We start from the raw sequence: 14,323 nt of genomic DNA, 5'->3' as shown, positions 1-14,323 counted from the left end.
CTTTACCTTTAAGCTATATAGGTGGTGGTCTGCATTCATAGGCTCTGCATCCATGAATTCATCTCACCACAATTAAAATTTTTTTAAAAAATTAAAAATTTACTCCACGCATTTGAGTTGTTTACCATTTGATATGGGGAATGTCGTTTTACTGTACCACTGCATATGATGAGACTTGAGCATCCAAGGATTTTGATATTGGGGTGGGGGGTTGAAACCAAACACACTACGAGTCCACTGTATGTTTTATAACAGGGTATGTTTATGAAATTGTGAAATACATATTTTAATTTGATTCCCATCACTGTCAGAGGTCGACTGGATGGAATGAAATATTTTAGGACTAGAGAGCAATCTGCCAGGCTCTTCTCTTTGCAGGGCCTTTTCCGTGGTGGCCCCCCGACTCTGGAACACCCTCCCCAAAGACCTTAGACAGGCCCCTACATTGGCTGTCTTCAGAAAAAACTTGAAGACCTGGCTTTTCCGATGCGCCTTCCCAGATTAGGAAATCTCCACTACCAAGTCCCATAAGCACTTTATCAGAACCAATTACTGCTGCACATCGCACATCGCACTTGCCCTGGAAGCCCTATATACACCTCCTGTCACATCAGCACTTTTAATCTTGTACCCATTGCTCTGGCCCGGCCCAGTTTTATTGTGTTTAGTGTATTGTGCCTGTTGTTTATTTTGCTTTATTCTGTTTTTAATTGTTTGATTTGCTTAGATTGTATTGTTGTGTTGTGTGTTGAGGCCTCGGCCTGTGTAAGCCGCATCGAATCCTTCGGGAGATGCTAGCGGGGCACAAATAAAGTTTAATAATAATAATAATTAATGTTATCTTACTTTTGTTCTTATTTATTGTTGTTCTAGAGCAGACATGGGCAAACTTCGGCCCTCCAGGTGTTTTGGACTTCAACTTCTACAATTCCTAACAATTTGCCCATGTCTGCTCTAGAGGATTCTAATTTTCAATACTGGTTGCATTTTAGGATGCTTTTTTATACTTTTAGTAAGTATTCTTTCCGCTGCTTTGAATATAATCCACAGAGACGTAGGACTTCAATACATAGAATGAAATGAATGGTAAAGAATTAAATATAATGATGCCGTTTAGTTGGAAACTGCAGCCCTCATCCTGTGGAAGTAATTCCTAGGTATGATGTATTATCTTCCACTGATAGATGACAAAAGAAGAGCCAACAACTTGGTGATTGTTGAGAACAAATGTTCAAGAAACATAAAGGAAAGTTATTATTAAACTAGATGTTCCCATCTTAGATGCTATGTAAAAAAATCTCAGCAACGCTTAAATTACATGTTTATTTGTTATTTCTGACTGTTTTATTGTAACACTGATCATACACAAACTGGCATGTTATACAAATAAAAAGTATTTGCAAATAAAGAGCCAAGATCCAGGAATGATTTTTGCAGATAAAACACCCCACTGTAGCAAGAATAACACACAATGGAGATAAAAAAGAAATGATTAAAATGGCAGTGTACAAAATATTCAGAACACTTATGATAGTTAAATATATGTGTTCTAGGATGCGAAATTTCCACAGTTACTAAATGAAAAATCTGCCTGGAAGCTCCCCTGAGTAAGTCTAGCTGAATTAAATTGGAAGATTTATTTCAATACAACTGGCAGAAAGAACAGAAGAGAACTACTCAGTAATTCTCCCCTTACTATCAGCTACGAAGTCTTCATTTCAGCCATAACCTGTGAACTCACAAGGTAGCCTTAGGGAGGTCACTCTTTTCCTCATGCTACTCTATTCTGTCCCCATTGTATTGCCATTAAATGGATGACATCATTTTTAAGCCTGTAATTGGCCTGAAAAGCATTTGTCGTATTATTTCACAACTGCAAATACAATGATACCTTAGCATTTTCAAATAAAAAATGGTATACCTTTCGAGTATAAGCCTAGTTTTTCAGTCCTTATTTAAAGCTGAACCTCCCCCCGCCCTCGGCTTATACTTGGGTGAGGGTCCTGGTGGGAAGGCTTGGAGCTAAAATAAGGGCTTCTTTCAGCCCCATTGCCTTCCTGCCAGGACCCTCACCTCTCCGCAAAGCAACCTTCCTCTCTCGGGCAGCGCACACCTTTCTCTCCTCCTCTCTTACCGCCAGTCTTTGCCACTTTTTCTTATTCATATACACACAGCATTTCTCCCAAAATGTATAGTTAAAATAAACTATGGTGATTATTGGAAGGATATGAAAGCACATTTACATTGAAGAAGGTTAGAATAATGGTTTAATCAGAGTTGGACAGTTTTATCTTAAATTACGGTTTTATGTAAATATTCAAAAACGTGTAATCTACTGATGCCTCAATTGATGTCATTTTATTGGTATCTATTTTTATTTTGAAATTTGCCAGTAGCTGCTGCATTTCCCACCCTTGGATTATATTCGAGTCAGTACATTATCTCAGTTTTTTTTGTGGAAAATTAGGTTCCTCGGCTTATATTAGGGTCAGATTACACTCGAGTATATACGGTAATGTTGTTCATTCGTTCAGTCTTCTCCGACTCTTAGTGACCTCATGGACCAGCCCACGCCAGAGCTCCCTGTCGGCCGTCACCACCCCCAGCTCCTTCAAGGACAGTCCAGTCACTTCAAGGATGCCATCCATCCATCTTGTCCTTGGTCGGCCCCTCTTCCTTTTACCTTCCACTTTCCCCAGCATAACTGTCTTCTCTAGGCTTTGCTGTCTCCTCATGATGTGGCCAAAGTACTTCAACTTTATCTCTAGTATCCTTCACTCTAATGAGCAGTCGGGCTTTATTTCCTGGAGGATGGACTGATTGGATCTTCTCGCAGTCGAACTTTCCTCCAACACCACAGTTCAAAAGTATCTATCTTCCTTCGCTCAGCCTTCCCTAAGTTCCAGCTCTCACATCCGTAGGTTACTACAGGGAATACCATGGCTTTGACTATATAGATCATTGTTGCCAGTGTGATGTCTCTACTCTTTACTATTTTATTGAGATTCGACATTGCTCTCCTCCCAAGAAGTAAGCGTCTTCTGATTTCCTGGCCACAGTCTGCATCTGCAGTAATCTTTGCGCCTAGAAATACAAAGTCTGTCACGGCCTCTACGTTTTCTCCCTCTATTTCCCAATTGTCAATCATTCTTGTTGCCATAATCTTGGTTTTTTTGATGTTTAGCTGCAACCCAGCTTTTGCGCTTTGAGAATACTTATCTCAATTTCCTCAGAACAGTGCTTCCCAACTTTTTTTTTTGACCAGGGACCACTATGCCCAGGGACCTCTATGATCAGGGACCACTCTCCAACATTAATACCAAAAGGGTTATGAAGCAGTTTAGATTTGGTTTGGCAATTTGGGGTGCTAATTCAGAAAATTGCATTGGATAGACCATATCAGCGATAGTTTCTGATACGGAACATATGCTATCCAGTAGTCACCATTCTGCTCACCCACAGAAAGCATATTTAATAATCTAGAGCTGATTTGGTGGTAGTGATCTTTCATGGGTAGTCAGTCTCTCCCCTCCTGACATCCCCATTGCCTCGGCACAATACGAGGCTTTTATGAGACCAGTTGCTCTCGTTGCCACATAGTTTCAAAGCAATCGTGTAGTAATGGTGAGGCTGCAGACCATATTTTCCTTCTTGTGGACCACTGGTGGTCCACCACTGCCTTAGAAAGATGCTCTACCTGAAATTACTTCAGGTCAATTGACAGCAAAATCTGCACTATACTGCTATATAAATATATTTACATATTTTTTCTTGAAGAGTATAAGAACAAAGCACAACTGCATACCTGGCCCTCTAATTACAGAATATATTCACATTTACACATAAAACTGACTTGGCAATTTAGTGCTCATGGGAGCAAATCTTTGATTCTTTGTCATGATTTACCAAGTGGGTAGGAGCTCATAAAGAACATCTAGTACTAAAAGGAAAATCATTGTTAATACATTATTTCTCAGTCTTTCCAAGAGTTATAAAAAGTGCAGAAAATAAACGCTGTAAAGAGCAGGCAAGAAGATTAACACAAAAGCCACAACACAGACCTCACAAGCGTCATACTACTATACATTTCTTGAGCAAAAAAGGTTATTACAATTTGCAGGGTTTTGAAAGGATGTTGTCATAAAAGGGCTTTTCTTCAAAAAGGAAATATAATTTCTGAAATGTAAAGTTTGGCACATGCCCTGCTGGCAGAAACTGGGGACGATTACACAGACATACAAGCTTTCATTCTGGGTTACTTCCTCTTGAACAGCAGGAGTGCCTGCAGAATCACATATGGGCAGCTAAACAGTGGCCTTTTCTATCCTTTCAAAAAAAAAATCCCATGTCATTCAGCCACATCTTCACTCTTCTTCCACATATAATAACATTATATATTGGGACAATGCATCAGAAAATTACAATTTTGCAAGCGATGCAATGACTGTCAAATTGATAAAATGCCACAACTTGTGGGGTTAAAGCGAGAGGCTGTGCCAGCATGAGGATTCATATTGCCAAGCCACCTTTATCGAATGCAGCCTCACAATGTCATCCAAAGCTCAAAATTCTTCAACACAGACAGGCTACCCGGCTCCATGAACCTATATAAGATTCTTTCCCTACTTCCTTTTGCACTACCTGAATTATTTCCCTCTCAGTCCTCCCATCTTCTCCATCCGGCCTTTCCAGATTTCTACTTCTATTCTGCCCATATATTAGACAACCTTCAACAATTATATCCCAAATAAAGCACATTATAAAAGGCCCACCATTCCACTACTTTCATGCCTGTGTCCCCTTTTAATTCCCACAGCACGTCGTCCACTTTTCCACAGGGCCTGTATGATGTTTTGGTTTTCCATTTTTTTCCAGCACAATACCTGGCACCTTGCCTTCAGTAGGTGATGTGGTCAGGAATATTCCAGGATATCACAGAAATACAGGTAATACCTAGGCCAGAGATCACAAGCAAGAGAACGTCTCTTTTTGGAACTGTATGTACAAATCTCTAGAGCACATGTATACTCAGTCTCAGCTCAAACAGCACCTGCTATTTATGATGTTAGAACAAGATCCAGACTCATTCCCAAAGCATTCTTAAGAGGGAACAGAACTACGTGTTTCTGTTCTGCAAAATCCTAACAGGCATCAAAGAATGGATCTATTCTGTCCCAGTGAAATGTTCCTGAGTGGATAACAGAAATTAAAATGGCTTACTACAAAGATACACAAAGAGACCTTGACTTTTTAATGGCAAATTTGAGGCATATAAAGTGCAGCCACCTTTTGTTCTCGTTGCATAGAATGTTAACATAACAAGGCCATCTTTCCATCACTTTTAACTGTACATGTTGGGTATGCTCACAAGAATATATATTGTAGCTTCTCATACTATCCTTTCAAAATCCTGACTCCATTAGGAAGACTGTCTTACAAGCGCTGGGAAGAGTTGCTAGTTTTCACATCCTGCTGGCCACATCAAGATTAAAGTCAGAATAAGCAAGATTACAGTCAGAATAAGCTCTAAACCAGTGCCTGTCATCAGTGATGGATTGGATGAGGGCTAATAAGTTGAAATTAAATCCACACCAGACAGAGGTACTCCTGGTAAGTTGGAAGGCGGATCAGGGTGTGGGATTACAGCCTGTGTTGGATGGGGCCAAACTATCCCTGAAGACACACGTCCGCAAACTGGGAGTGATTCTGGAATCATCACTGACCCTTGAACCCCAGGTGTCAGCAGTGGCCAGGAATGCCTTCATACACTTAAAACTTATGCACCAGGTGTGCCCATATCTTTAGACGCCACATCTGGCCATGGTAGTCCACATCTTAGTTACTTCCCGTCTGGACTACTGCAACACACTGTACATGGAGCTGCCTTTGAAGATAGTTCTGAAGTTGCAATTAGTTCAGAGATTGACAGCCAGGTTACTAACTGGAACGTCATACAGTGAGAGGACAACTCTCATGTTGCGACAGCTCCACTGGCTGCCGATCTGCTTCCGGGCTAAATACAAAGTGTTGATCATTATCTTTAAAGCCCTACATGGTTCAGGCCTAGACTATCTGAAAAACCGCCTCTCTGCATATAAACCAACACAAGCACTGTGATCTGCAGAGGACGCTCTTCCCTTGATCCCACCACCCCCATCTCAAGCACGGCTGGTGGGAACGAGAGAGGGGGCCTTCTCCGAGATTGCTCCCTGCCTCTCGAACTCCCTCCCCAAAGAACTAAAAACTGCCACTTCCCTCCTCTCCTTTAAGAAATTGTTAAAACTCACATGTGTACTCAAGCATATGGGGGGGGGGGGAATTAATACTCTATTTAAATTTTGACTCAGCTCATGGAGACTTACCTGCATCAGGATGGTCTATTGTTAAGTATATGATTCATTATACATGTGTTAATTATCTCTAACCATTATTACAGTCATTAAAGAAATGTGTCCCAATTATTTTACTTTGTATATTTAAATTTCATCCTTGTTATTGAGTTGTTTTATAAGTATATCCTGATGCTGTCTATTTGATTGTTTATTATTTGAAGTGCTTTATTATGTTATGTTTCTCAGGCATTGAACATTTGCTGATCTTTTGTTGTACATCACCCTGAGTCACTTTTGGGAGATAGGGCAGTATAGAAATAAATTATTATTATTATTATTATTACGGAATCTCCTGAAGCACCCCAAAATGACTTGACTTTCTGGGGGACACCAGAAGATGTCTAAAACCATATCTTCTTGAAGACCAAACAGATATCCTTTTGTGGGAGTGTCCTTACCAGCATTAGGTAAATGCTGTGGTTTATATGCTAAACTTTATGTAACACAGGTGATGAAAATAGTTTTTTTTTCAATATAGTAGCTCTTTTAAAAGAGCTACTATATTTCATTATTAATTCCAATACAGTCACAAATTACAACATAAATACAGCAAATTAAGTTGTGAAAAAACCATATGCATTGGAACAAATCTGAGATTCTTTTTTGATTTAGAAGACCAAGTTCTGATAAAACAAGCATACATTTTAAAATGTTTCTATAATGCTCAGTTTTGCAGTTTCTCAAGTCGCTCCTGACATGAAAAAAAAAAGTTTTGCCGATTTTACTTCAAACTGCTCTTCCTGTTTTAATACTTGACTTACTTACAATGGTAAGTCTTAAGGGGGAAAGGGGTACATTTTTATATAATTTTATATTATTAATCAAAACCTTTACATTTTGGCTCAAAACAAGGCTCATAAGGGACTATATGGGGGGGGGGGGGGTAGCAAAAGACAGTAAATTAACAGTCAGGCTGTTTATATGGTTTTATTGTTATCTCTTTTATGGGTGTGATTGTATAAATAAATATGTTTATTTTAATTATTTGATTTTTAATGTAATGTTGTGATGTTAGTTGACTTGATTACCATCTTTAGGGGAAAGTTGAGCCAAAAAACATTCTGTCAAAAATAAATAAATATCAAAACTTGTTAAAAGCGAAGCAAAAAAATAGTGTAACTATCCCCTTAAAGATATAGATGGAATTCTAGGTGTTACTTTAGGCAGTGGCATCACTTTAGGTAATGCATTTCTACCAAACTGTTTTTGCTGCGTACCTTCAAGTTATTTCCAATATATGGTGACTTTAAGGCAAATCAACCATGGGTTTTCTTGGCAAGATGTATTCACTGAAGCTGAGAGTGTGATTTGCACAAAGTCACCCACTAGGTTACTATGGCTGAGTGGAGATTTGATCCCTCGTCTCCAGAATTGTAATCCATTATTAGAACACTAGCATAGTTTTGTTTCAAAACTGCAAATACATTCATAAGTGAAGAGCAGTCCATGTCCTAAGCCATTTAGGAGCTCTATAGATAGGTAAGAACCAGCACTTTGAATTATGCTTGGTAACAAACAGGTAGCCACTCCAGTACAGCTTATGTAAAGCTAGTGGTACTGTGACCTAAAAACATACCAGAAAGCAATACAACGGCAGCATTTTGCACCAACTTAATTTTCTGAAGAATCCCATATGTCACAGTAAATTAAATGGGAAGTGGTAAAAACATGGGTCACTATGGCTAGTTTCACCATTACCAGGAAGGGACATAACTGTTATGCCAACTGGAACAGAACACAGGCACTCCTGGCCACAGCAATTACATCATCATTCGAAAGTATTGCTAGACCTATAAGCTCTCCAAAACAGCATACCTGATCCTTCAAAGTGTATATAAGCCATCCAATAAAAGCTGTATTCTCAATTTCAGATTAGTTTATCTACTATGCTGGAGCTCCCGGTGGCGCAATGGGTTAAACCCTTGTGCCAGCAAGACTGCAGACCTACAGGTCGGCAGTTCGAATCCGTGGAGCGAGGTGAGCTCCTGTCTATCAGCTCCAGCTTCTCATGAGGGGAAATGAGAGAAACCTCCTATAGGATGGTAAAAAAACCGGACGTCCACAGGGCAGCATCCTTGCAGACAGCCAATTCTTTCAATTTGAAGCGACTTGCAGTTTCTCAAGTCGCTCGTGACACGAAAAAAAAATCTACTCTGCTCCAAACTGTGCCACTTGGATGCTTTCTCTTAGTTCCTAAATGCCCTGTACTCACATGAACTGATTCAGCCAGTTTTCTGTCTTAAATTCTGTCCCAGGTATTCCATGCTTGATCAAATGCTTAGCATCAATTGCTGGAAGGTAATGACAGGTGTTCCTCTGACAGTTTTAGCAGCCAGTTGCCCCAATAGCTTTGGGTCAAAAATAACTATCTCTAGCCATTTCCAGCCCTGTCCTAACATGTGTGCAAGTATTGTTTAAGAAATGCAAGATCTTCCCCATCTCACTCTCACCTATACTTTCAAGGCAGCAATGGTCTTCCACAGTGTTTCACAACCTTCCTAATGCCGCAACCCCTTAATACAGCTTCTCATGTTGTAGTGACCCCCAACCATAATATTATTTTCGTTGCTACTCCATAACTGTAATTTTGCTACTGTTATGAGTCATAATGTAAATATCTTATATACAAGATGCCTTTTCATTCACTGGACCAAATTTGGCACAAATACCCAATACACCCAAATTTGAATACTGGTGGGACTGGGGGAGGGGATTGCTTTTGTCATTTGGGAGTTGTAATTGCTGTCATTTACAGTTCATCTACACTCAAAGAGCATTCTGAACAACAATGGAATTGAACCAAACTTAACACACAAAACTCCCATGACCAACAGAAAATACTGGAAGGGTTTGGTGGACAACGATGCTGTGTTTTGGAGTTGTAGTTCACCTACATCCAGAGAACACTGTGTGGATTTGGACCAAACGTGCCATGGATACTCAATGTGGCTAAATGTGAACACTGGTGGAGTTTGGAGAAAATAGACCTTGTCATTTGGGAGTTGCAGTTGCTGGGATTTATAGTTCGCCTACAATCAAAGAGCATTCTGAACCCTACCAATAATAGAATTGGGCCAAACTTCCCACACAGAACTCCCATGACCAACAGAAAATACTGTGTTCTTTGGCAACCCCTCTGACACCTCTTCATGACCCCCAGGTTGAGAAACACTAGTCTTCTAGGTGTGCCTGGGTTAGATTTTTTTTTGTTTTTCATCTCAAATAATACCAAATTCTCTCCAGTTTCTGCTTTCTGTTCTCTTTTATAATTACTTAGCACATAGCACCAGGATTGTGGCGCTGAGTGTCAGCTGGATTAAGATCACTCTGACCAAAAGGTCATGAGTTCGAAGCCAGCCCGGGTTGGAGTGGGCTTCCAACCAATTGTGTAGCCTGTTGTCAACCTTTGCAACCCGCAAGACAGTTGCATCTGTCAAGTAGGAAAATTAGGTACCACCTTGTGTGGGGAGGCTAAATTAACTAATTTAGGAGGCCATAAAAAAGACTCCAGCAAAGCACGCGGGGAATGCGGAAGTACTTCATCAGTGTCGCAGATGGACCAATGAAAACGAAAGCGGCAGCTCCCCTGGCAGCCAGAAAAAGTTAAATAGCCTCTGTGTATGTCTGTATACGTTGTATGTCAAATTGGCATTGAATGTTTGCCATATATGTGTACACTGTAATCCGCCCTGAGTCCCCTGCGGGGTGAGAAGGGCGGAATATAAATACTGTAAATAAATAAATAAATAAAATACTTCTTCCTTTCCTTACCCAAGGATTAGTTTATTTACATTTGTGTATATATGTATGTTGTTAGTTTTTATTTAAAGTTTTTCCTTGAAAACAAGTCAGGGCCATCTGTTTTTTCCTTGGCTGATACATTTAAATGATTTAATTTATGTTAGCATTGAATGTTCCTAAACCATCCAACTGACAATGCCCACAGGAGAGTTTACAAATAAATCCCTCCAACATGGAATTCAAAGTGACATTTCACTTCTGGTTTCCCATCCAGCTACCAACCTGATCCAGCTTCAGCTAGGTGGCTGCATAATGCATCCTCGGGCCATGTGAGGACATAGAGCTTAAGCTAGCATCAGCATTTGAGAAAGTGAGGCCTAGTTCTTCATCGCACTAGATTTAAAGTAGAGAATGAATCTACTTTAAATCCAGTTTCTGCCTCCTGCAGAATTCTGGGGCTTGTAGTTTAGTGAGGCTGTTAAAGGCTCCTCCCTAAACTACAAATCTCAACATTCTGCAGGAGGCAGCAACTGGATTTAAAGTGGATTCATTCTCTAGTGTGATGAGGTCCTACTAGAAGAAAAACCTGAGTGACTGAGGTCCCTTCCACACAGCTGAATAAAATTCCACATTATCTGCTTTGAACTGGCATATATGGCAGTATGGACTCAGATAACCCAGTTCAAAGTAGATATTGCGTGTTATTCTGCCTTGAAATACTGTGTTATATGGCTGTGAAGAAGGGCCCTTACTATCAGAGATGAATACATCATTTTCCTGAAGATTTTCCTGTGAAATTTTGGTGATCCCAATCCTACTGGGATAAGTGGCCTAGGCTGTGTAAACTCCTAAAAAGGTCTGCGTAAAACTGCAGCCTGAAAATTGCCTGCATTGACAAAGAAGCCTGGAGGCTTACAAAAATATCAGGAGAGGTATAATGCAAGTTGGCTTTATCACGTGGGAAAACATGACGAAGAAGAAAGACCTGATCTCTTGAGAATTTAAGAAACCCAAAAGCAAAGAAATATCCGGATGTGCTAAGCCAACATGTTTCGAGAGGTAATTGATGAAACTGATATTCTGTATATCTAAGCAGGATATAATAGATGCAAGAGAAGCCTTGCAATGAGCTGCAGCAAATACTTGGCAAGTAATTTTGGAGAAGGCTGGGTATACAGCAGTGGTTCTCAACCTTTTTCTTTCTTTTTTTTTTTGACCAGGGACCACTTTGGCCACTCTCCAACATTAGTTCCAAAAGCGTTACGAATCAGTCTTTGGTCAACTTTAGATTCGGTTTGGTTATTTGGGGCACTGATTTAGAAAACTGCATTGGATAGACCACATCAGTTCTAGTTTCTGATACAGAATAAATGCCATCCAGTAGTCGCCCTCTGCGCGCCCACAGAAAACCTTTTTTAATCATCTAGAGCTGATGTGGTAGTAGTAATCTTTCATGGGTAGTCAGCCTCTCCTTTCCCAACATCCCCGTTGCCTCGGAACTATAAGAGTTTCTCGAAACCAGTCGCTCTTGTTGCTGCGTGGTTTCGAGGCAACAGTGTAGTAATGGTGAGGCCATGGACCATATTATCCTTCTTGAGGACCACTGGTAGTCCACAGGGAACCACTGCCTTAGAAAGATGCTCTACCATCCAATAGTTGCCATCTGCTAACCCACAGAAAACCGTATTTAATAATCTAGAGCTGCGGATCTTATTATAGGTCTTGCAGCCCAGCAGTGGGCTATAGCCCACAGGTTGGGAACCACTGGTGTAGAGGCTTCAGTGTTGGATGACTCTGGAAACCAGGGTGTGGTGGTCCTCTGCTCAAGCAGCAGGTGACCTTGGGCAAGTCACACTCTCTCAGCCTCAGAGGAAAACAACACAAATCTCCTCTTGCTAAGAAAAACCTTGTGACAAGTTTTGCCAAAAATGGGAAATGACTTGAGGTCACACAACAACAACAACAACAACAACAGGTACTTAACTTGATAAGGTGCTTTATCCTTTTTTCCTCCAAACTCTGGATCAGAGATGCCTCTCCACCAGGCAAACTTCGGCCCTCCAGATGTTTTGGACTTCAACTCCCACCATTCCTAACACCATTCCTTCAACTCCCACCATTCCTGTTTTGGACTTCAACTCCCACCATTCTTCCTAAGTAAGAAGAAGACCCCTTGTACTTTATTAGGAGTTCATCCATGTGTTTTGAAACACAGTAACTGGTTTGCTTGGGTCTAAATTATAACTTTTGTTAAATTCTGCAATTATTTGAATATGAAAGGAAAATAATAAAATGCATCTGTGCTGTCCTAACCGGCTGTTAGGAATGGTGGGAGCTGAAGTACAAAACACCTGGAGGATCAAAGTTTGCCCAGGCATGTTTTACACTGTAAAATGAATGCAGTTTGAAACCACCGGGTTGTAGGTTTTTCGGGTTGTATGGCCATGTTCTAGAAGCATTCTCTCCTGACGTTTCACCTGCATCTGTGGCAAACATCCCCACAACCTCTGAGCATGCTTGCCACAGATGCAGGCAAAACGTCAGGAGAGAATGCTTCTAGAACATGGCCATACAAAAACCTACAACAATCCAGTGATTCCGGTCGTGAAAGCCTTCGACAATAGTTTGAAACCACTTTGGCTGCCATGGCTCAATGCTCTGGAATGGTTACGAGTTGTAGTTTGGTGTGGCACCAGCACTCTTCAGCAGGGAAGGCTAAAGTCCTTGTGATGCTACAACTCCCAGGATTCCTTGACATTCCATGAGCCATGACAGATAAATCGGTACGAAACAGCATTGACTGTACATTGACTGTAAGAACTCAACTCCACATGCATGGGTGGAGAATGAATGCAGTTTAACAGCCTTGTCTACACTGCTATATAATCCAGGTTTGACATCTACTCCACATGCATGAGTGCATCCACAACTCAACTCCACTTGCATGGGTGGAGAGAATGAATGTAGTTTAACAGCCTTGTCTACACTGCTATATAATCCAGGTTTGAAATCTACTCCACATGCGTGGGTGCATCCATAACTCAACTCCACTTGCATGGGTGGAGAGAATGAATGCAGCTTAACAGCCCTGTCTACACTGCCACATAATCCAGGTTTGAAATCAAGTCCACATGCATGGGTGCATCCACAACTCAACTTCACACGCTTGGGTGCATCCATGCTGCAGAATGAATGCAGTTTAATCAGCCCTGATTGAGGTCATATAATCTGGATTCAGGTTTGAATCGGATTATATGTCAGTGTAGATCTGGCATGGGCCAACTTCGGCCCTCCCTCCAGGTGTTTTGGACTGCAACTACCACAATTCCTAACAGCCTGCCGGCTGTTAGGAATTGTGGGAGTTGCAGTCCAAAACACCTGGAGGGAGGGCCGAAGTTGGCCCATGCCAGATCTACACTGACATATAATCCGATTCAAAGCAGATCACATGGATTCAATGCAGATGGATCCACCCTCAATGACATGAAACCTTTTGGGGGGCAGAGAAAAAAGACCTCCCAGGACTCCACAGACAGCCTCGAGCCATGACCAACCCAAGTGGCATGAAACTGCGTTAACTCTCCAGTGCAGATGCACCCAAGGGCTCCACCCCACTCCCAGCACTTCTGCTTCCTCCTCGCAGAAGCAGAATTGAGACTTACCCATGTCTCCGCCAAAGAGAGGAATGAAACAGGAGAGAGGAGGCGCTTCCCTCCCTCCTTCCTTCTTTCCTTAGCTCTCTCTCTCTTCCTCCTTTCCTTGGGATGAAGGAAGGGAAAGGTGGGGCCCGCGAGAGGCCAAAAAGGTTCTGTGTGTGTGTGTGTGCGAGAGAGAGAGAGAGAGAAGCAGGCGCGCGCTCCGCGACTGAGGCGTGTGCGGGGTCCCCGTGCACGCGCCGCCCGGAGAGGAGCCTGCGCGCGCACCTCCTTCCTGGCCCCGAACCCTGTTAGAATCCAGGCACGACTTTCACTGCCCCGTGGGATCACGGGGGTTGTAGTTCCGAAGCCGCGCCGGCGCGCTTTGCCAAAGGAGAGTTAAAGGCCCCCGCTGAACTACCACTCCCATGATCCCACGGCCTTGATCTCTCTTAAAGGAGGCGGAATAATAATAATAATAATGAGAGGGCTGGAAAGCCACTGCGCTTGGAAGGACCCCGCCTTGCTCCTAAAGAGAACATAGTGATAATTGAA

General features: G+C 41.7%; 1 protein-coding gene across 4 annotated transcripts in view; it reads right to left on the bottom strand.

Moving 5' to 3' along the window:
• The window catches only part of RAP1GDS1 (Rap1 GTPase-GDP dissociation stimulator 1), a 119,449-nt gene extending 105,399 nt beyond the window's left edge, over positions 1-14,050 (bottom strand). For 3 of the 4 annotated variants that reach the window (XM_060779203.2, XM_060779204.2, XM_060779205.2), the window contains exon 1: positions 13,796-14,050. In XM_060779203.2, coding sequence (XP_060635186.1) covers positions 13,796-13,799 — 4 coding nt within the window. In that variant the 5' untranslated portion in view covers positions 13,800-14,050. The remainder of the gene's footprint in view (positions 1-13,795) is intronic. The other variant, XM_060779206.2, reaches the window with a different exon arrangement.
• Between the last annotated feature and the right edge of the window lie 273 nt (positions 14,051-14,323).

The sequence above is a fragment of the Anolis sagrei genome, chromosome 5, assembly GCF_037176765.1.
Source record: "Anolis sagrei isolate rAnoSag1 chromosome 5, rAnoSag1.mat, whole genome shotgun sequence".
Lineage (NCBI taxonomy): Eukaryota > Metazoa > Chordata > Lepidosauria > Squamata > Dactyloidae > Anolis > Anolis sagrei.
This window is presented reverse-complemented; position numbering and strand designations above follow the sequence as displayed.